General features: G+C 41.4%; 2 protein-coding genes across 2 annotated transcripts; one reads left to right on the top strand and one right to left on the bottom strand.

Moving 5' to 3' along the window:
* Positions 1-4,378: 4,378 nt before the first annotated feature.
* Positions 4,379-6,564, top strand: gltpd2b (glycolipid transfer protein domain containing 2b; the record flags this gene model as incomplete). The annotated part of the gene is made up of 4 exons (XM_083690513.1): positions 4,379-4,448; positions 5,287-5,345; positions 5,578-5,753; positions 5,952-6,564. The coding sequence occupies 4 exons, from the start codon at positions 4,379-4,381 to the stop codon at positions 6,562-6,564; spliced, it is 918 nt and encodes a 305-aa protein (XP_083546639.1).
* A 6,028-nt stretch (positions 6,565-12,592) lies between these two features.
* On the bottom strand, positions 12,593-22,096 carry atp1b2b (ATPase Na+/K+ transporting subunit beta 2b). Its single transcript, XM_083665365.1, has 7 exons — positions 21,764-22,096; positions 17,731-17,859; positions 17,367-17,471; positions 16,265-16,470; positions 15,959-16,018; positions 14,385-14,480; positions 12,593-14,221 (listed from the first exon to the last, which is right to left on the bottom strand). Exons 1-7 carry the CDS (start codon positions 21,852-21,854, stop codon positions 14,051-14,053), a joined length of 858 nt encoding a protein of 285 aa, XP_083521491.1. The 5' UTR covers positions 21,855-22,096; the 3' UTR covers positions 12,593-14,050.
* Positions 22,097-23,912: the final 1,816 nt, after the last annotated feature.

Consider the following 23,912-nt stretch of genomic DNA (forward strand, 5'->3'; position numbering starts at 1 on the left):
GGCGAGAGAGAGAGAGGGGGGGGGGGGTACAGGGGGGGTATAACAAATGTATGCCTTATAGGCACTCTTTAAAGGCCTTGAGAAATCGTTTTTTTCAACAGCCTTTATTGTTCTGGCATGCCCTTCTTGGGCAGCCACATTTCTGTTACAATGTGGTTTACAATGTTACAATGTTTGCAGAGCACTGATAAAACACGCCGAGGTGCCCACAATCCTGTGCCCACAAGCTCACAACCCTGACCGTTACAAAAAAGTAAATACAAGCACTTACCCGATACAACCACAACACAGAGTACAGTTGCAACCAAATAAGTCCAAACTGAGTAGGTTGCCATTGCTGAGTTTGGTGATCTTTACGCACCGCTCCAAATATGACAGAAGTAGAGATTGAGAGAAAGAGAAAGCGAGAAGTTATTTCCAAATGGCTCGTTGTCTCCTTTACCCCGCTGCCCCTCGCCTCGCTCCTCCAGCTGTCGCTACCCGCGGCTCGGGTTACACAGCAGCCGGGAAGCGCTAAACTCGGTCTTAAAGTCACACTCGGGTCGTCCATAATAATCATCATTATATGATTATACTATTGTCGTTGATGACAATGACAAGGATTATGTAGGTAATTTTTCTACATGGTATGTCAACGAATTTCTACTATTTATAGAGCTCAACATTCTGTTGGCTTTGGCTCCAATAGAACCCCCCCCCCTTCAATTGACCCATTTAGAAAATTATGATAACTACTATCATTCTCCCTGGAGGTGTGTGTGTGTGTGTGTGTGTGTGTGTGTGTGTGTGTGTGTGTGTGTGTGTGTGTGTGTGTGTGTGTGTGTGTGTATTAGCAAGTTGAACAAGTGAAGCGGGCCCCAGTTTTCTCTCTTCACAGGGTATGACCATATCTAGCTGCGCGCCTTGCAGCCTACTCCAGTGCAATGACGGGGTCAATGTCGGGGGGATTGAGGAGGGATTTGTCTCATGGAGAGAGGAGACAGGACAGAGTCCCGTTAAGATGAATTATGCGTGTGTGTGTGTGTGTGTGTGTGTGTGTGTGTGTGTGTGTGTGTGTGTGTGTGTGTGTGGAAGCCGGTGCATTCCGGTGAGTAAACACCAATGGGCTGTTTTACATCAATGGGCTGTTTTTTGGGGGAGAGGGGGGAGAAGGCTAATAAGTCTCAGCAAAATTTTGACATTGACATTTAATGACATTATCAACCAACCAACGCAAATTTACCCAAGCGAGCCAATTCCTGATCAAATTGAAAATATAGGCACATTTTTATCATTATAAGAAATATGTTAAAGCTATCTAACCTATGTTTAAATAATATGTGGCTAGTGGAATTGGTGTTGTGTGAATTCCACCGTTTGCGATGTACCTCTAAAAATACACTGAGTGAAATGGAGATGCGCTCCTTTGAGGTAACCGGAAACTTTGCGTCCGGCTACCTCACGGTCACACAAATCCAAACCGAAAAGCCACGCATACAGTTATAACCACTAGAAGACGCACTCATAAATAAACTGCGATTGTATGGGGAGCACCATGTAGTCAACTTTGTTTATCTTCTGTTATTTGAGCGTAAATCAAATGTTAGTGATTCACTGCCACCTGTTGTGCTGGAGTGTAGTATCAACTCAAAACTAGCGTCTCAGGTCAGTTATGTATTGCCACCAGTAGATGGCGTCATGCCGCTCAAAGCCATTTACGATCCCAATTGGCTGAAGCCTTTCTAGCTCACAGGAAGTCCCACCCTCGTTGACTACAAGCCTCATGCTGTCACAAATGTAATTAATGAGAAACATAGCCGGTACCTACTCTGTGATCTTTATGGGTACACCATACAGTACATTTTAATACAGAACCTGCCCTCCCATTGCCCTCCCAGGTGTAAATAGTGTACAGTATTTCAGAACACTTTAAAGGGGCAATCTGGGATCTATTCGTGGACTTCCTACCCCATCAAAACCCAAAATGTGACCTAATAATAATACTTTACAATTATAGTAAACTATAGCTTCAAAACATGGTTAAAACTATAATTTTCATCTCATGGATGGTCAGCTCTGTCTATGAATTTGAGAGTGGTAACATTTCTCCAGCCCCATCCCTCAGCTGTTTACCAAAAACAGTAGCTGGGAGACTGTGTTGTTATTGTTTGAATCCCAGATTCGCTCTTTAAGGCACAAACTGTACAATTCCCAGAAATGTCAATCAATTAAATGAGTTTACTAATGAAATATAGCCCTATAAAATTCCTTAATGAGAGTACAATGGTATTACATTATCATAACCAAAGCACTATTACTTATGGAATGTTACTCTCATGGAATGTCAATCCTCACACAGAAATCAAGTTATATAGGCCTAGGCATGTGAAAATACCATACGATGCATTAGCTCCATTGCCATACTTTGATGACCCACTATTTCAAGGTATATGTCTTACAGAATAGTTTTATGATATTGTTGGTGTTCAAACCCTTATTGTATCAACATTCCCATATGTTTTTGTACTTCAGTATTGTCTGGATTATACAATAGGCTATGCTTAAGATATTTTCTTTCTTCGACTCTACAGCACTTATGTGTCACAAAATATACTTGTGAAATCATAAACACATTTTGTGCTGGGAAACATTCACAAAGTACACTTGTTAACAATGTGGAAAACTTTCTACATTTACTTTCAGAGAATACAGACTTCATATATATATATATATGAATTGTACCAATTTTGCCACCAAGCATAATAATCAATGATATACTGAGTCACCACAAGTGTATCACATGTTTTCACAAGATCTCCCCTCTCAGTCAATAGGCATTTCAATTGGTATCTTCCTTTGAGAACAGGAAGGGAGTGAATGCTTCTTAGCCACCCCCCTTCCCTGGTAATGAATGCCCTTGCATTCACTTTTCCCGCTGCTCCACTAAGTACAATTGTTGTGTTCCCCCTCGTGAGCACATGTGTGGCTTGGCCAAAGTCTTGAGTTCAATGTCTCCCCCCCTCCCCCATAGCAACAGCAGCAGAATCAGTGATAGTAACTAAACTCTATATCAGAAGTGATAATGGAGAGGCCCATTTACTACACATATAAAATAATCCCCATGTTTTATGAACCTATAACAACCTTCATGGCCTCATGGCCTATCTGTACCTTATCAGATTTTGTCAGAAAATACCTTATATCAATACCTTATAGAGAGTTTTTACTGTGTGAAAATGTGTGTTTTCACCATCATCTTTTTCAAAGATGTTTAGTTTGAATGGCTTCCCCACAAGCTACATGTTTCTTTCAGAAGGACCTTTTTGTGAGGATCAGAACAAGCCATTCCATAAATAATCAGCTTTTCTTTTCCCTGTGCCGTCACAAGTGTATGCGCAGGACAGACTCTGTAGAGTTATTCATTTACAAACATGGATTTGGAATCACAAGACACTCAGTTCAGGGAAAGTCAGAAAATGTGTGGACTGCGTTGACCTGCAGTTAGATCAATACTGGAATTTAAACAGTATAGAGGACATGATAACTTTGTCACAGTAGTCAACATTTGATGATAAATTAGCACAGTGACAATATTTAGATAAACAATTCACTCATCAATTGTTTACTCAGAGAGCATGTCCCCTTGTGTATTTACTGATCAGTGACTTTTATGGTCACTTTGTCCTATGATAGTTCTAAAACTGTTATTTAACCCCCTCAGATGGATAGACATGTTTTTTTTAAATTTGGCAAGGATGCAGAACTGTAAGAAAAATCAGGGGGGGGGCTTGAAAAACAAACAAAAATGTTTATTTAAGCTGGTCAGGAGTATCAGAGCAGAGTTTGGAGAGTGGGGGGTTACTGTCGGACAGGCCATGCTCGCTTGCTTAATCAGCCAGTGGACTCGGCTAATCTCTGGACCCTTTGATTGAGCAACAAAGCAGGAGACAGACATAGAGAGACTCACAGTTTGGCAAACAGGGGGAGACAGAGTCAGGAGAGGAGAGGAACTGAACCAAGTCAAGGCAGGACAGGGAAAAAAGAAGAGCGGGTCTGGTGGAAGTAAAGAGAAAATAGGAAGCTGGAACAGGAAAGAAAAGTGGAAGTTAAAGATTGATAGAACTATTGTCCTGGGTGTGGCCACTTAAATCAGTGAGGCACGACGGCAGAGAGAATAGCAACTTTTGTCTGTAATTTGAGGGGGAGGGTGAAAGGTTTAGGAAGACAGCAGGGGTCAGCGATAAAGGACCAATAGAGAGCCATCGTGTTGGGAGCCAGTGCAAGGGGACCAGAACTCATGTGAGACAGAGCAGAATGGACAGATAGAGGAGAGAGTGTTGTATATTCAGGAGGAGAGGGGAGAGAGGGGCCCTAGCAGACACACACACAGGCAGTCAGCATGGGGGTAAAGGGCAAGGCTGCTGTGGCCATTGTGGTTCTACTGCTCTTCCTCGGCTCCATGTGGCTCCGTGAGTAAAACATTTGCTACAAGCTAACACTGTTTATGCATGGGTGTGTTTTTTGTGTGTCTAAATATTTTTGAGCATGAATGACCTTCTGTCTGTGTGTATCTGAACTCATGTTTGTACAGTAAGAATTACCTGTGTCGGCCTATAGCCCTATTGATCTGCACATGCTTCACTTGTTTGGAATGTATAGTGCATCACATGGTGTGCTGTACGCCAGGAATCAAGCATGGTGGTCTCACCATACACTCCACTCTTTGTTGCATCATAATCAGGGAAAGCTTTGCTTCTATTCTAGCTTTTCACAGTAACATACAGTAGATGCAACAGACTAACACCTGCTAGTACTCAGTAATGCTGTTGCTTTAGTTGCAGTATGAAACAAAGGTGTTAATGGAAGAACAAGGGGAGTGTGTGAGGGAAAAAGCAGCATCCTACAGTATAAACAATCTGATGTACTGCATGATAGCATTCTCTAGAGCCAACCGGGGAATAATGTGAATGCTGCTAGTACCTGTATATATGTATTCAAAAACATTTGACCAGAGATTGCAATTAGCTCCTTTGTTAAGGATTTGATTTTGTCGACTATAATTACGTGATAAACACAATGTAATTGTCGGCACGTCATGGTTCTTTCCACTGTGGAATTAAATGTGCTATCTCACACAACTAACAGCGGTTCCATGTGGGTTTACATGCTTCTAAGAGTGAATTCTTTAGCAAAGCACATGTACTGTATATCTCTATTCTACCCCTCCTCTACCTCCTGTCTAACTGATTTTGTTGTAATTGTTCTAAATGTAGACAACGATTTACATTTGTTTATCTCCCTCTACAGAAGGAAGTTTGGATTACCACTGGGATTCTTGTCTTAAAGGTTATAACCAGATAAATAAGGTGAGAGAAAGACATTAGAAAGACAATTAAACCAATTGTCAGCCAATTTGTACAGCTCTATTTCATTTGATTGTAGAGGTAAACAGAGGTGTTTTAAGAGGTAAACAACGTTACTCAAATTAATCTGTGTGTGCGTGTGTGTGTTTGTACGCCCCCCTCCCCTCTCTCTTTCTGTCCTCTCTCTTTCTGTCTCACTCACTCCCTTCTGCCCCCCCCCCATCCCCCTCCACAGCCTTACCATCTGTCCAATAGCAGTGAGACTGATAGAGATGATGACATGACCCTGGGGCAGTGTCCAGGTCAGACGTTCCAGGTGTCAGAGCTGCTGTCCCACCTGCTGGCCGCGTCAGCCCCTACCTCCGATGTGCTGCTGCAGCCATATCTCTCCAGCTGGGATGAGCTCATCAAGTAAGTTCATCAGGAAACACAATACACAAAGCCCAGCCATGATCAAAACATTGACTGAGGAAAATGTTTGCCTGAGGGACATTTGCCTGTTTGCCTCATGTTTGCCTGGATGAATCAGGGTAAATGACCTCAAAAGTGGGTTCTTTTTGGGGCTCTGTTTGGTTCTTCATTGCCCCCTGTTGCTCTTTCCACTGACAGGTTCATGGAGGCTCTTGGCCCAATGGTTGGACTCATATCTCAGGAGATAGAGGCTAAAACCTCCATTATCCGCGAACTGGCCCTGCAGGAGGGTAGGAGCACTGAGGGAGAAGTGGGCTTAGAGGTGGGTCTGGTCTCTGAGACCACAGTGGATGGAGCACAGACTGGGGTGGAAGCCTCAAACAGCAGCGCGTACACCTCTGTGCGCTCTATGATAAGGACTGAGCTAAGCCAGGGCTTGGTGGACTTCCAGCACCAGACAGACTCTGGGTGTCGCACACTATTACGGCTGCACCGGGCCCTGCTGTGGTTGCAGCTGTTCCTGAAGAAGTTGGGAGAGGTGCCCGTCGGGGGGCGGCTGAAGAGCCCCTCTGAGCTCTGCCATGAGGCCTACCAGGACACCCTGGCAAATCACCACTCGTGGCTAGTCCGCAGGGCTGCAGAGCTGGCCTTCATTGCCATGCCTGAGCGAGGCTTCTTCTACAGGCTGGTGTGTGTGCAGAATCAGGAGCAGGCTGCTGTGGTCCTGCAGAGGGTGGTCAGGGCCATTGGAGAGGTGTATGACAGGACTCAGGGCGCCCTGGAGGAGCATGACATGCTGGACTTGCCGTAGGAGAGGAGAGGAGTATCTGAGGCCTCAGCCTGACCTGGAAAACTGTCTAGCCTCTGGTACACTGATCCACGGGATATCATGTCCTCTCAGGTCAAACTCCCCTGACCTCACAAGAAATATGAGTTCTCGAGTAATGGGGAATGTGTAACACTTTGCGTTATGGTGCCTCTATATCTTTGTAGTGACAATGTGCATGGCATATAGAATTGAGAGATTTATGTTATTACACAGGTGGAATAAGAGAACACAAACCGCTCAACCTTATTAGTATGCAATTACAATGCAATTATTAATGGACTATATGATAGCATTTTTATACAATGTTGTTACCAGATTAATTACAGTGTTAGCGGTATAGGGGCAACTTAATGTAAGTGTGACCTGAAGGGGTCTGAACAGATGTTACCATGAGGACCAATTGTATGGGGAGTACATGATGATTTTTCAACCAAATGCAGTGGAAAACAATCAACTAATGTAAAATGTCTGTCCATATTTGTACAATTGAAATGCAAGGCTTTGACATTCCTCACTTCACACTTTACTTTATGATTTGGACTTCTTACATTGTTGGAAGACCAAAAACAAAATATGAATGTTTGCTGGTTAACATACAACCCTAAATTATAACTTATTTTTGTAAATTATAAAGAATTGCCAGTGTATAGGGCGCTGTTTGATGTGATTCAACTTCTGGTGGTTGATTCTACCTACTGTACCTATCAACAACTCTTGTGTGGAGCCAATCCAATCCACACAACATGATTATGTAATTATTATATTGGATGTCATAATCAATATGTAGAGCTAGACACATCAGATGGACTTCATTCTGGGAAATAGAAACCACTTAAACAACCAGAGTGATTCTACATGATCTACCTGTTGCACTGTTGAAAGAATATTTTGATATATTTAATCATTTTACTGAATCAATGACGTAAGTAATGACAGTGAGTATGTTTACATGCACACAATACTCAGATTATTGCCCTTACAGTCAATATTTCGATTAAGCTGTTTACATGATGTGCAAAAATAAATATTCCCCTAACATTTGTGTTTACATGCAAATGGTGCATACACCGATTAGTGGGTGAAGAAGTAAAAACGGTTACGTCTAGACTGTGCATTCCCGCTACTTTTCATCAAGGCTGTTGTAAATGTGGATCCTGTGGCACACACTGGTTTTGCTTTTATGCAAAGTGTGAATAATTCACAACTTTTTACTAAATAAAAGCCATTTTATTCACAAATTATGCTTGAAAACACACTACGACGCTATCAATTAATAATGATGGTCAGCAGCGAGATAAGCTACAGTTCATGCCACGGAACACACGGGAGGCAACTGGATAAGAGTGCACAGCAAGGATTGGTGGGAGAGAGTGGTCCTCACATTATTATTTGGTGACAGAGAATTAAGAGAAAACTTCTGAATGTCCCGCAGATTATTCTCAAAATTGTGTTCTATGGTGGAGAGTCCTGCGTCTTTAAGATGTTACCGTTCGTGCGTCGGTACATATTGAGATGTGAGTGTCTATTGCGCTCTACAATGTTCTATTTGTTAGCCTACTATCATTTTGGTAAAAATAATCAAATAAATAAAATAATTACAATCAAATTTCGCTGGAACCTAGATAACCATACCGAACAGCCTACCGTTTGATGTGCACAAATGCAGAGTCACGTTTTCTTCTGCAAAGGCATGTTTTATCTGTCATACAAAATCTGATTAGTGCACATACTGGAGGTGTCATGCGCAATTGGTGCATACTGTCGGGAAATAGGGCTACTCCAATTGAGAGCGGAATAAGGTATAAAACATATACATGTCCTAATTGTCCTATTATAATCCGACAAATAGCTCGATATTGCACATGTTCTATTCGGAGTATGTTTACTCCGATTAAGGCCTTTACATGCTTTATTCTGACTATTGCCCTATTCCGAGTAATATCGGATTATTAGCGTGCATGTACAGTACACGTGGCCACTAAAACGTCTGTTGTCAGGATGCCTCTGATCTTTTGACGCAGTACTGTAGCATATCCACCAGAGGTCCCATTACACTGCAGAAGCACATCACATTCAATAACCCCCAAACGCTTCCACCAGTGACAAATGCAATTACGTAGATATTTGTGACATAATCACCTCTATGTCACAATTTGTCTGGCCACACGTGCTGTTAATAGCACAGTTCCACCTGTAACAGATTGTTGAATGTAAGATATTATGACTTTTGACATAAAATATTTTGTGATTTATTATAATTTAAAAAACTATTTTGATTTACACCTAGGTGCCTATCCATTAGTTTTTAGTGGGGTAAATAGAAAATGAAATTGAGCTTGAATCTTTCAAATATCCCAGAAATATCGGTTAAAACGTGATAGCAGGACATCAGGAAGGAGTGCACTGCTTGTGGATGTGCAGTATATCAGTCACTTGTGTAGACTTGATCAGACTATTTTAAACCCACAAATACCTCTAATGCTATGTAATCCTTTCTCTCTCCGTCGTCCTCCACTGGGTCCCTTTCCCAGAAAGGATGGACAGAAGGAGACAGGTCAGGAGAGAGCCAGAGGGCAAAGAGCAAAGGAGGGAGGGAACAAGCCTGAAGGTCAGACCAAGAGTCAAGTTCTGTTGTAATCTTGTGCAGCTGTCAGGAATAGCCTAGAATCAAAGGTTCAAAGTGACCTTGACAGTTTGATAGTCTGCATCATGTGAAAAAAGTCTGAGAGTCAGAGTTTTACACATCTAAATCACATGAATGCAGCTTACATCTTATAAGTATAACAGTTATATTGAACTTGTCTACCTATGGGGGAGCTCTTGCGCTAAGTGGATCCCCTAAATAGAGAGTAATATTGTCACGAAATTACCTGATTGGGCAGACAGGGTGCACACCTCCCCATACCCATGAGTAAAACTTACATTTGCAAAGGTTTGTCAGTCTTAAACTAAGGACTGTGTGGTGTAATGTGATAATAAATTGTTTTACATTATATCATGAACCAACATTCAAGTCAAAATGTAATCTTAAGAATTTGTGACAAAAGTTCTGTATTGTATCTTTGAGGAGATGTGGTTCTGATTGATTTGCTTCATAGATTTAGATGGTCAGTTGTGAACCCAGGTGAACATTGAGGCTAGGTGGTTGCAGTATGATAGGAGAGACAGGAAGTTACAGGAGTGTTCAAGGAAGTGAGGATTATGGTGAATGGGATTACATTAGATTACACCCGCTTGACGCTACCTCTGACTCTACCAATCCCTTCTTTCCTATTCTCCCCATGCCTCATACCACTGGTTTACCTTCATTCAAACCTTTTTTGGATCTGCAAATTGTTGCATTTGATTACTGATTGACATTATAAAACTAATTGTGGGAGCATCTGTGCTGGTATTGCAGATGTGTCTCATCTGAATGAAACTGTTAGTCTTAGAATAGATAAGCCTTATTAAAACAGTTACAGTATGTCATTCTGCAAGTGTGTCCTCCCTGACCCTCAGCCATTTTAATGAGAGAAAGAGTGAAAGCAGACAGAGCAAATAAACTAAGATACATCAAATGATGACAAGGAACAAAGCAGGCAGTCTGGTGTGGAATTCCTTTCAATCACTTTTATTGATTTCTCTATCATTTTTTACAATGAACATGAGCAACAAAAAAAAGAAAAAACATACAGTAAGAGCAAAAAATGAAGATTCAAAGAGAATAGAATCATCAGCCATTTTCATTTGGGTGAGAATATCACAACATATTTCAAAAGATGTCTGCCTCAATTATTTTCTTGAATCTACAACTTAGGCCATTTTGTTAAATCAGGTTTATCTTTCTTTTTAAATAATTTCTTTAAAAGGGTCCATAGCGAAAAGCTGTGCTTTGCTGCTTCAGTTGAAAGTTTGAAGGTTCTAGGTAGTTCACACTAGTTTGCCATGTATAGTGGTTTCATGAGAGTATTGTGCAGATTTTGGTTCCTTTGCAGTTGAATATTTCTGTTGAATCAGAGAAACTGATTAAACCAATACCAGAAATGGATACACTTCTCATCTTATCATGCTGGAGCCCAACTAAACACATGCACTGTTCACCTGAGAGAATTGCCAGTGGACAATGACTCTGGAAAGGGTGGAGCTTTCACCAGTTCAAACATTCCATACTGTAAGGTTTAAAAACTAAATAAGTAAGAGGGGGGAAACAGAACAAAAAATGGTATTCTACATTCAAAAGTACTTGGTATGTGATCAGCCTTCAAGATCTCATTTGTAGTCTGACTCTGAATGTTGAGTTTACCAGTGTAAACCTACCAGGTAGGACCCCTGTCATAATACAATCCAAAACTAATACATTCTTTCCTCTTTACAACAAAATAACAATAAAAATACTATATTTGTTTTTTTTGGAATAAAACCATTATGTTTTTCTATTGATCAGTCCTGAAAATGCGCATTGTCAAACATATACTGTATATCTATATGTGAACATCATATTTACATGTTCTTCCCTTCTTTCTCACTCTCTTGATGATTCATGTTACTATACATTTGTTACAGCCATTCCAAGAATAAATACATCATACAGCCACACAGGAAATACATATATTGCTTTTTGAAGACATCTCCAAATTCCCATAGAAAAACTAATATGGAGATAACAATAAATAACATTCTGTGACACTGGGGAACACAATCTGTCCACCAGGAGGCACTGTTGTCATTTAGTGAAACCTGCTCCTTCTGTGCCTAACGTTAGAATAGGACGGTTAATGACGTGAGATTCGTTAACATAGTTTTCAATTAAACCCTTACCCATACAGTGATCTGTGATTGGTGATTTGCAACACAATTACTGTATAGCAAACAATTTGAATACTCATGAGTATCTTTGGTTGAGGGACATGTTTCTGGATTAATCTTCTCATGGATAAATATAAGCAATATTCTCTAATCTAAATCAGCATGTAAGTGTGTACTACCTAGTTGTTATAGTAGATACACATTAAAATATATTTATTTGTGAATGAAATGGGCTCATTGGACAAAATGTCACTGATAGAACATGACAATGCAAGTGGATAAACCCGGAAAAAAAAAAAAGAGTAAATTAAACTCTGGAACAGAACATCTGACAACCTTGACAGAAAGAGTGGAGCCTATGCATGTGAGAGAGGATGAAAGAGAAAGAGGGGGTTGACACAAGAAGCTGGAACGACAAAGAGAGGATAAAGTAGAGTACCTGCTCTGGATTAGCCAACCAGATTAAGAGATTACAATGTAATTAAGCGAGGCGAACTGAGTGGACCAGGAAGGCTTAGGAGGAAGTGCTATCGTCTCCAAATGTCAAAATGGACTATTTGAACATGGAGAATGTATGTTTACAAATGGGTTAATAGACCGTGTTTAATAAATCGCATATTCCTCAGATATGGATAAATAAATCAGATTAAGGGATTACAGTGAAATTATAATACATCAAATCAAGTCTTGCTGATACATCACTGAGGCACCATTTAAATCTACATGAGGTGAGTGCACTGAAGCACACCCTATTGTGAGAGAAAACAGGCCGTAAAAGTTAAACCAATCCTTAATTTGAGTGAACAGATGCTAGTGTTCTAAAAGTGTTGCTATGACGTAGCAGGATCAGAGTCACATTGGCACAATGTCACACAGCCATGCCGAGGTGAGCTGCCTGAGTTCAGCAGTGCTCACACAGAATCCACCAGTTCCTCAATTGATGGATGGGCTTTTCTCATTATGTACCTAAATCAGCAGCACATCCAGGGCATCTGTGCAACAGCATAATGACCGCGCAACAGCGAGTTAGATGATGTTGTACTAGCTCAGTTCTATGTATTTAACATACAACCCCAAACCCAATTTTACTCTGGTTAAGTAATGTAACACCAGATCACTTTATCAAATAAAACCAAAACCTCCTTTTCTACATTATCACCCAAACAGTCCTACAGACTTAATGGTTTTTCCTTAGGACTAATCAAACAGGTTTAAGACAGCCTTCAAACTGAGACGCACTATTACAGCATTTCAAACACTGGAACTTGATGACTTTAATGAGAAAGAGTCATGTACAAATTGTAGCCTATGGGCAGACATTTTTGAGGTTATGAGTATAAATGTAAGCAAACATAAAAACAAAACAAACTCTTCCTATTTCTTCCTCCCCAAAACCAAAACAATGTTTCAGCATCTCGTCTTCACAAAAAAAAACACAAACCCAGTGCAAATCAATACAAAATATCATAACAGCATCTATCTCTGACATGGATAGACACATGTGAAATAGATGCAATGAACATGCAAAAAAAAGCTATTCATATGAATAAACAAGCTATCAACCCTAACCTGTGAGCTAAAGGAAGATGGCTCTTAGGTATGTGAACATAAACAATGTTTGAGTTAGTATAATATATGGTATGTCAGATGCATGAGAGGATTTAAAACTTTGATTGTGCAATAAAATATTTTTTTTAGGGTAGAAGAATTGTATAATGAGTATGTGTCACTGAATATTGCACATTGCATATGCAACTTCCCGACCTACAGTATGAATTTTGTCTTGGGGCATACAAACGCACATACAGTGGACACACACACACACACACACACACACACACACACACACACACACACACACACACACACACACACACACACACACACACACACACACACACACACACACAGTATTAACCTCTAACTCTCTGTGTTGGAGAGATGCTATCTTATCTAACATTTATAACACACAATGGCTGTGTGTGTGTTCTAGATTGGATGATCACTGCTATGCAGTGTGGTCCCTCCTGGTGGCCAGTGGTTTAACATAACCTCATTTATAATTCACAAGCAGAGAGCAGAGACATGGGGCCTCCTGCCCTCTTAGCACACTACAAACAATACACACATGCACAACGGCTCCATCTCCGCATCCATCCACCAAAAGATGTTTAATACGTTTAGCTGTTGGATTATTCTTTTAAGTGCAACAAAATAGACATACCGATATTAGTTATGATATATAAATAGATACACATTTTGTATTGTATTTTGTGTATATTCATATATAGAGGGGCACTCTATAGGGAGGCAGCAAGGAGGTATCAACAGTAAACTGGTAAGAGGCGTTGCTTATCCTTGCAAACTTTGAAATCATACATGTTCATATCCTCTATATCCCCTAGTTAGTCATGCAGTATAAATAGACTTCAAGTCAAACTAATTTACTGAAAAGAATTAGTCCCAAAGCTCACAGACAGAAACAATGACAGGATTCTCACCCTTTACTCCAGTTCTATCAACATACCACTGGACATACAATGTCCAACCACTATGAAAATGGAAGTTGTAAACATATTCTATTTTGTAAACGAAAGGTGCTAATTCTGTCATCTGTTTCTGAGTGTGTCTACCTGTGCACAGAATGAGGAGATGAGTATTTGCAAGAGAGAAGGTGAATTTATAACTGAGGAGTGTTGATCCTCAGTTTAAAAGACACTTTCCCAGCAAACTTGTCTCTTTCGACGCCAGGAGGAATGTTGTTGGCGTTGATCCTGCATTCGACGTTGACGTCAGTGTTGGTAGTGATGTTGAGGAACTTGATAGCAACCAGAGGTTGGGAATAGTTCACCTTCAGGAGTAGAATAGTTGAAGATACTTAACACACATACTCACATTAAATACATACTGTGTTACTCTAAATACACAAACACTACATAAACTATGGTATGTGTAATAACAATAATGTAAGTGATGTTGAGAGTGGACAGGTATTGGTATTGGGATGCTCTCACCTGAGCTTTCTTGCCATAGTAAGGATAGTACATGAGGTTAAAAGTGCCGTTAGGAGGGAAGTACTTCAGCTCTCCAATCATGTCGCTGTCTTCTTTCTGTGGGGGCGGGGCAACAAGGTCATTTGTAACTGTATAGTAGAATGTTCTATAGAAAGTGATTGGGCAAGCAGGCTGCCCTATCTGAACGGATCGATACGCTTTGAAAGGACACCATGGCAATTAATGTTGAATGAAATTTCATATTTTTTGAATATACAGTATATGTTTATATTATGTCACAGGTGTGACTAATTGCATGAGCTTGACAACGAAAAATGTGATTGGACAATTGACACGGTGACCTGTGTATTTAACCCCCTGTTTTTGTGTTTACGGGTAGCCGCCCACAGGTATTGATGCAGTCGAGAGGCATGGTGGAGCCTTTGTCCAGAGAGCATGTGTATGCTATGTTGGTGAGAGCACATGGCAAGAAAATGTGGATCTAGATCGTGAACGCCTGCCTCTTGGGCAACTGCACTTCCTGTGCCCCATTATGGTTTGTTTGGTAACTGAGATCTAGATCCTGCTTGGTTTTTAACACAAAATAGATACAAGGACATTTAAAGTATTCTCAACTGAACAATCTTGAAAGTTAACTCCCATTTAACAGCTCATAAATCATCTACAAATCCACAATATTATATTAAAAGTTAAACTGCATTCTATTATCAGTTTTACTCTTATGGTATCTTTCTCCTTCTTCATTACATCCTATCTTTCATTCGACTGCTTCTGTTTTTACAATACAACAAAACAGACGCTGTTACATGATCCATCCCAAGCCTATTAGATTATTTATCAAGAGACTGCACAGTGTACAATGAACTGAATCTCTATATCATGCCATAAAATACTGCTGTATAAAATACTGCTAATGTTGTATGTTGTATGTGTATGTTATGTGTGATACCCCTATGTCTGTATGCTACTTGGAACCTGAATTTCCCCCTGGGATAAATAAAGTTTCTATCTATCTATCTATCTATCTAATAAAGGCTAAGGTTGTTGTGTATCACTAGCAACTCTGTAGTATCTCTCTATTATGCAGTGCCATCCTTACCCATTCATCTTCGCCAATTTTGTACCTCTAAGGATGGAGGGACAAAATGGATGACAACAGAAAAGTAGAGAATAACATAGGATGTGAAATGACATTGTGACATGCAACACAGACGCAAATGATACGCAAAGAAAGACACAGACATAAAGGAAGGGACAGAAGGATGTGGGTGACATAGATGAGTATAAAGTAGAACATGAGACATTATGGGAGTGAATTTGCTGGATTGCAGAGTGTGGATCAGAATGGCTATGTAAGCAGAGGAATGGGGCACATTTTCCAATGACCAATACCAAATAGTTCCTTCACATTATACCAACGGAGCATGTTGCCAGGCAACCGGTTGTTAGTCCAATAAAAAATCAATATAGTGTAAATCAGGAAGTTTAACCAGGAATCTAAATGGAACTATTTAAAGCTTGCCACTCTTCTGGCGCCACTCTTCTAATATCACTCTGGGTAGAGGGAAGTTCACCTTTGCTCCACAGGTGACAAATGGAGCCTGACCATCCCTTCCGGGCAACATCCCAATCACCTGGAGAGACAGACAGACACACAGCCTTAAGTTAATGTTCTCACCATCACACCCACTTCATTCCTCATCTTTGAATAACAATTTCAAGGCTTGTCCATTCAGAGATTCTTATTCATTCAATTGAACTGAACATTTCAGGACATTTATTTTTTCTTGGGATGATCTCTTCCTGGCTTCCCACCATTTGCTTTTCTGGTCCCTCCCCCAAGTCTCCTAGCAACACCACCAGTCCCCCTCTCCACATACCCGGTTTAGCTTGATGATGATGCATGGCTTGCCGGACCGGTATCCATAGTAAGGGTCATGGATTCCTGAGCATTCGTCCAATATTGTGCGGTTAAACTGGCAAGAACGCTTGGGGTTGTTCTTGACATCACCACTGTCCTCCTGCAGAAAGTACTGGTCCGGTGTGCACTCATCGTTCGTCTGGGTCTGCAGCGAGTTGTTATAGGCTGCAGTGGAAGGGTCAATGGAGAAATTCAGTGTCAGCATTTTTTCTATTCTAGGCAGCCTTAGGCCTACAGGATGACTCCACTACAAGCTTGGTAACAGTTTGTTTCATTTTGATGGAAATTGCATAACTAAGCTATGCTTGTCAACAGAAATGTAACCATGTGACCGTTGAGATGAGGAACATGTCCACCATTTGTGGTCATGACTTATGATGTTAAAGAACTTTAAAAAATCGCTGTGTCTTATAACTGGTGTGTCGAAACTGCTGTGTCCCATGACTGACTTTCCTGTTGAGGAACTGTATAAAAGTAGAACTGAAACTAGTTTGGAAGTCCTCTGGCTGTCTCTCATAAGACGGTCAGATGTTTTCTCTGTGCACAATAAAGAAGAAGATTGCTTTGCTATACTCTTTGTTATGATGAATTTTAGCTGGGGTACAAACTACATAAGACCCTGTTGTAATGACAACCAGCTGTGGAACATAGCCTGGGCCCCTCTACCTCCAGACTTGCTGGCGCTATACCATGTATGAGAGCTTCTTGAGACTTGTTTGTCTCCCTGTATAAATGAAGGAAACCCCATGTTGGGGGTGCTCTCTTGTGGACTGTGCATTGACCATGTATCTTCCATTGTGAGCCCAGATCGATCTGAATTAAACTATCCTGATCCAACTTTTATTTGGCATATCCACTTTATTTACATCACCGGTGACTGCATTCTTCAACATCTGAAAAGCAACACTTTCAAGGAATTATAATCTTAAAATGGAACTACATTTTTGTGAAATGTAAAACAGCATGGAATATTTTGATATATTTTGCCAACAGTAGACACCAAACAATTTGGTGAAGGAGTCACTGGCTAAAAAACAGAAACGCTGAAAAGCCATACTCACGGGAGAGGAACTTGTCCAGTGCCTGGGCATACATGTCCCAGCTCTCAGTGTCATCAATTTTATAGGTGATCTCCATAGCTTGCCCTCTGGGTCTGATCATCATACCTACACAGATAGAGAGAGAGAGAGAGAGAGAGAGAGAGAGAGAGAGAGAGAGAGAGAGAGAGAGAGAGGGGGGGGGGGGGGGGGGGGGTCATGTAAAACTACTGTATATGTAATAATTTGGGGTTTTCATTACTTGAGAGTGTAGCATTTGTAAGCATACAAGTGAATACAGAAGTTTGTCTTAATGGATTTTGTATATTACTCTTTTTGTTTGCTTATCTTCAAGTGTAGTACTGGTTGCTGTATTGGGGTATCATACCTGGTGTGGCAAGCCTGTCTTGCCAAGTGGGTTTATGGTCATCCAAGGTCTGCAGCATGACATACATGGTGAGGGTAAACATGCCAGCCAGGAAGATGTAGAAGACTAGGTAGAAGAGCAGGATGAGGCCTGGAGAGACACATTCAACACAGACATGTCAGCACAATGTAAAGTCTAGGGGAGCACAATATTCAACAAATTATGTTTGGAATTGTTTGGGATTTCAGATGGTTTTTTTTGTTTTTCTTTGGTCATTCTCTCTTTATCACACTACTATGATAAAACATGTGAAAAGACACAGGATAATAATCATCTTTACCAAACCAAGATCTCTCTTTATGTAGTACATGTTCACCACACATACACATTACAATTCTTGCATAGGGAATATCAAAATGTTAACATGGAAATACATATTAGATATTCACAATTATGCATGCATGCATGCACTAGCACACACATTCACACATATTGGCCCTTCCCCCAGAGTTGATTAATCCAGGATTCAATGTCTGGTCTGTCCAATTTAATTATCAAGTAACACTAACAATGGACAGGAGAGAAGAGGGGGAGGGTAGAAGAAAGGGAGGAGTGGTGACAGAAGGGGAGAGGGGGGAGAAGAGAAGCCCCCCCCCCCCCCCCCCCCCCCAGAGATTAGGGGAGGGGGTCAGGGGATTATAGCCTATGTACAGTATCACATTACACAAAAGGAGTACCATGGTGATACAATTATAGCACAAGAGAAGCACTACTGTTTCAAGCATTCTGTACACAATATGACACATTAGGACTCCTAAATTAACTACAGTATGATGTAAAAAGAATATATGACTGATTGGAAGAACTGTCACTGTGTGGTGAATGACACAGTATACTATAGGATATGCTGTTATCTCTGCATTTAGTATAGAGGACTAGTTCTCTTCAACAGGGTATAATAGCACATACTCCATATAGGAGATGATCATTTATATGGTGAATGCAATTAGCATAAAATATAATAAATAAACCAGATGAGTTGACTGGGCCGATCAGCAGCCCTCCCTTCGTCTGCTCCCTCAGAATGGACACCTAAGGCCAGTCCTGGGTGCGCAGATCCGGGGCACCGTAGGCCTGTCTCTGCTGGATGGCCTCCTACACAGAGCTTCAACCCTGGGCCGTGTCAGGGAAGCCACTGGAGCTCCCTCTGTCAGCAGGCCCAGCTCTGCGTGGGGCTCTCAGTACAGCCAGGCTTACAGGGATCCATAACAAAATGCCAATGATATGCTCCTCCACAGGATACAGTTACAAACCGGAGTATCTTGGTGATTGAGAGTCGATATGTGTTTGCGTGTGTCTGTGTTTGTGTGTGTCTGTGTCAATGCATCTCTGCCTGTCCCTTGGGTGAGGGTATCTACGTTGACTGTAACCCTATAATGAGGAGCGTAAGAAGAGAGCAGGCATCCTATGGGGTGGGACGGAGCCGTGGCACACAGTACATAGTAGGGAAAACCCCTGCTGAGTCATCAGAGATACTGGCTCTGGCCCAAACCGTACTATAGGGACTATCTTCAGAGAGGGGGATCAGACATTATTCAGCCTTCTATGGGGTGTCATAGTGAACACAAATGCAACACCCCCTGGGGAGACAGGGTGTGCAGAGTGGGTCAAGAGTGCAGAGAGGGTCACTTTCCCCTAAGTCAGGTAGGGTGTCCAGTGTAGCCTCATCTCTCAGTGCTATGTCCAAGCTGATGATGGACACTGTGCCCTCTCTCTTTCACTCCTTCTGACAGAAGCCTCTTTTCCTTTCATCTCCCCAACACAGTGAGTTGAAAGCAAAGAACAACTGGCGGAGCAGAATGGCCCAGCATTTAATGCATTTAAAAGGTGTCTAATTTCTTTTATATTCGATCAGGATGTAATTCCAACATCAATGAATATTGCTTGGAAACCGGGCTTTCAAACAGCTATAAATAGAAAATGTAATGGTAAGGATAAAAGCATATCTATGTGTCTTTCAATATTCATGCACTTTTGAAAATGTCCTAGGATCTAACAACTATTTACATAATAGTGCAAGCACACACACACACACACACACACACACACACACACACACACACACACACACACACACACACACACACACACACACACACACACACACAAATATCTGCCGACCAGTGTCACTGGCTAGGAACCTGTGTGGATTAGATGACTTTGTTAAAGGAATCCAGGTTGACAAACAGACAGATGGATTGAGTAATGCACCGGGAACACAGTAGCCCAGCTAATGAGGATGTACTATGTTCAAAAACCAAGTATAGTTAGGCCTGGCCTATACACGTTTTGGCTCAATACAGAAATAGCCTAATTAATGAGCCTAAGAGAGCGCATCTTAACGAGGCCACCAGTCCTCAAAGCACCTAGGACATACTGAGCTGGATGAAGCAGTGCATTGTGGGAGAATCCCTGCAAAGGAAACTAGCCAGTGATAACCCCTGCAAAGGAAACTAGTCAGTGATAACCCCTGCAAAGGAAACTAGCCAGTGATAACCCCACTCAGTGCTTTTGCATTTTCATCCATTCATGAAAATAGTGAGGGGATGTAGTTGGTATGTATTATTCAGAAAAAATATTGGGCATATACATGAAGACAGCATCTATAGCAAATAGATGTCTATTGGTTGTGGTTCTTACTTGACATCAAACTGAATTATCTCTCAAGATATTAACAGCACTCTATCTCTTTGTGTGGTTGTGTGTATGAGTGTGGTGTGTGTGTGTGTGTGTGTGTGTTTGTGTGTGTGTGTGTGTGTGTGTGTGTGTGTGTGTGTGTGTGTGTGTGTGTGAATGTGAGTGAGCGTGGGTGCGTGCGTACATGTGTGCGTGTAGAGTGAGCGATCTACTATGGCATCTACACTGAATTCTAATTTTCAATGATAGGGGCAAAGATAATGTTAACATTTGAATGTTAAAGAAATTGATTAAGAGAGCTAGATTTGACGTTTTTAATTGCTACTCGCCCGGTCAGCCAATGAAGTCATTAGATTAGGATTAAATCCCTTACTGATTTACTCACACTAGAGAGGGAGGGGTGGGGGTTGGAGGTGATACAAATAGAATTTGGCCCTCGGCTTTAACCAGATTAAAACGCCTCAATGTCATTAGACAGAAGCCATATCCGCGCAATCATTTCCATGAACGTTTGAAATAGTTGCAGGTTGTATAGGAATTTAAAGCACATTGTATGCTCGTTCTTTCATTGTTGAAAATCTCGAATGACATATACTAATCTACGATTTTGTCAACCAGATTATCGTGCTGATCTTGACGCTTGGACGAAGTAACTTCATCAATTGATTCTTCACAGTAAAACATACGCATAAAAATCCTTTGGTAGATCAAAAGCCAATGTTGAAAGGAATTCTGCAAATCCACTGATTTTGCGTTTTGAATATCCGAGTTGATAAGGAACGTTTATTGGCCGCAACAACTGGCCCACACATTACAGAGGAGTTAGCGCACTCTGCACCATGGTTAAAAGTAATCAGAATTAAATCTGAAGAGGCCCATTATAGCACTTTATAAAGTTAAAAATAGATGATTTATTGAATGTGTGTGCATATTCATCTCAATTTAAATAATGCCACCGCCTACATCATGTCCAGACGCATTGCGCAGGATACTCATTGGCATATATTAATAAATAAAAAGAATCATGCAGGGAAATTTTCGCCCGCACACACAGATTTAATCCATAAATATGCCGCATTTGATTTTCAGCACTGGACAGCGACAAATCTCATTATCTGAACATGAAACTGCACATAAAATTGTTTGAATAAAAAAAAACGGACATATCTAATTTCTCCCATTCTTGTAACTCTTTGCGGAATCGAAAGTGCACAAGTTAAATAATAAAGTGACACTTATATCATCATTTGAAGCCTGTACTAAGAGGTGATGCGAATGGGCTAGGGCGATGTACAGGTACAGGAGCCATCTGTGCTGCATTGCTGCAGGCGACCATCGCTTAGACGACAAGACTCACCCCAACTGGTTGCTGTCCTCCCCAGAAATTCCCGCGTCCTCGAGTTCCATATGTACTCCTTCCACCCGTCCTTGTCTGCATCCTTTGCCATTTTGTTTTAGGGTCGGTTCTTTATTCCACGGATAATATGATTAATTATGTTATACAGTAGGCGTTAGGGTAACTAGACAATAATTAGCTGTGAGCTATACTGCAAAGACTGTTACAGTATTCCTATGAAAACTGAGCAATAGGCTAATTACACAAATAAAGAAATAGGCTATCGTGCGCACGAATGAAGACCCGCTTTGAATGAAAAGGATGACAAATCCGGCACCGTGCTACTGTATCTTATTACAGATCATGTATCCTAAACAACTGTGGTGATGACACTACACTCAGCACAGACCCGGTATCTGCCCTCCCCCAGTTCTAGTCCGCATGCCGCAGAGTTTTGATGAGTGATGCAGAAATGTAGTGATACTGCGGTAAAGCACTCTCTGCTCCTCTCTCTACCAGCCTCTCTCTCGCTCACCCTCACTTACCCCTCAAGCCTCACCCCCACCCCCTCAGAGGAGAGCTACCCCCCCCTCCCCCACCCCATCTAGCCAGAAGACATGGGCAGCCAAACAGATTGCCTCTCTAGCCAATCATATAGGACAAGTGTTACAAGCCTACGCCCCCTACGCTGGTCCAAGCTATAGCAAGGATCTGAGTGACAAAGATGCCAGCAAATCACATAATAGCTATGGGGATTTCTTCTGCAGCACGTGCATGTGTAATAGGTTATGAAATATAATGTGCACAGCATAGGATTGCGAGATACTCTAGGCCTGCTTGCATCCACATGCGGAGTGAAATGTCCCCTTATTTTATGTCTGAAGTGTGCAGAGGCCTACAGTGTATTAATTTATCACGATATGATTCCTCAGTCCTCTGAGACTGTGCGACATGGAAATATGTCAAAATGCGGGACTGTCATGCACAAATCAGCCTTCAAACAATGTTGTAACGTTAGCTAGCTAGCTAGAGACCTCAGCATAATACCGATTTTTTTGTTATGCTTGTTATAAAGAAAAGTCTATAGTATGTTGAAACGACATTAAACTAAGATAATACAATGGTTATCATAATTTAAACATCTTTATTAACGAAGAAAATACTGACATTTTTGGTTTTCTTTTGTTGCTTATGCAGCGTTCGCCACCATCAGGCCGATGATTCGCAAGGCATTATGGTAGATGTCTCAGAACACTCGGTTTTGAGTGTGTCTCTGAGAAACCTTTGTTTGGAGGGCCATGTAGCCCCTACCACTTCGCCCCACCCCTCTATCCGAACAAGATTCGGGACACCCTACCCCTACGGGTGAACGGGCAAAACGGAGGGGTATGGCTAAGTGGTAGGGGCAAGGGGTGTATTGGGATTGGGCCTATATATCATATGAGAAGGCAAATGAAGGGCTATTCGGAAGGTCTTCAGACAAAATGAAGGCAGTGCCTTTTTGCACAGTAATGGCAATAATATATAATAATATATAAACTGGTCCTCTGTGGCTCAGTTGGTAGAGCATGGCGCTAACAACACTTAGGTTGTGGGTTTGATTCCTGCTGGGACCATATATACTGGAATGTATGCACTCACTGCAATGTGAGTTGCTTTGGATAAAAGTGTCAGCTAAATGGCATATATTAATATATATATAAACTGTCATAGGAGAAGTCAACCCACTGAGTCAAAAGGGTGCACCCTGGTGAGAGTCCATTTGAAACATAGCCAGAGTTGTTTTTTTCAGTTGCCTTCTTAAGTTTATCCCTGCATTGCGTGTCAGTTGTGTCTCAGCCCAGTCAGTCTGTTGGCAATGCAGGGGTCAAGTCTAAAGTCTGATGGATTACTCTGCAGTATTCCCGGTGCCATGTGACGTGGCCTGCAGTGCAACTGGCATCCGCATATTAGCATGTTAGCCTGTGTGAGTTAGAGGTTAAGACTGTGTGTGTGTGTGTGTGTGTGTGTGTGTGTGTGTGTGTGTGCGTGCGTGCGTGCGTGCGTGTCTGTGTGTGTGCGTGCGTTTGTGCGTGCATGCGTACGTGCGTGTCTACTGCATTTTCAGATGCATGAATCAGGGAAAAGCACTGCACAGTTGAAGTAGAGCCCTCACTTGGAAATCTAGGAC

This window comes from Argentina silus, assembly GCF_951799395.1.
Source record: "Argentina silus genome assembly, chromosome: 2".
NCBI lineage: Eukaryota > Metazoa > Chordata > Actinopteri > Argentiniformes > Argentinidae > Argentina > Argentina silus.

Coding starts and splice junctions, on each gene's coding strand:
- atp1b2b (XM_083665365.1), bottom strand. CDS start 21,854: ATGGCAAAGGATGCAGACAAGGACGGGTGGAAGGAGTACATATGGAAC. Junction 17,472..17,730: donor AGACAGGCTTGCCACACCAG/GTATGATACCCC, acceptor CTATCTGTGTAG/GTATGATGATCAGACCCAGA. Junction 16,019..16,264: donor TCATCATCAAGCTAAACCGG/GTATGTGGAGAG, acceptor CTGTCTCTCCAG/GTGATTGGGATGTTGCCCGG.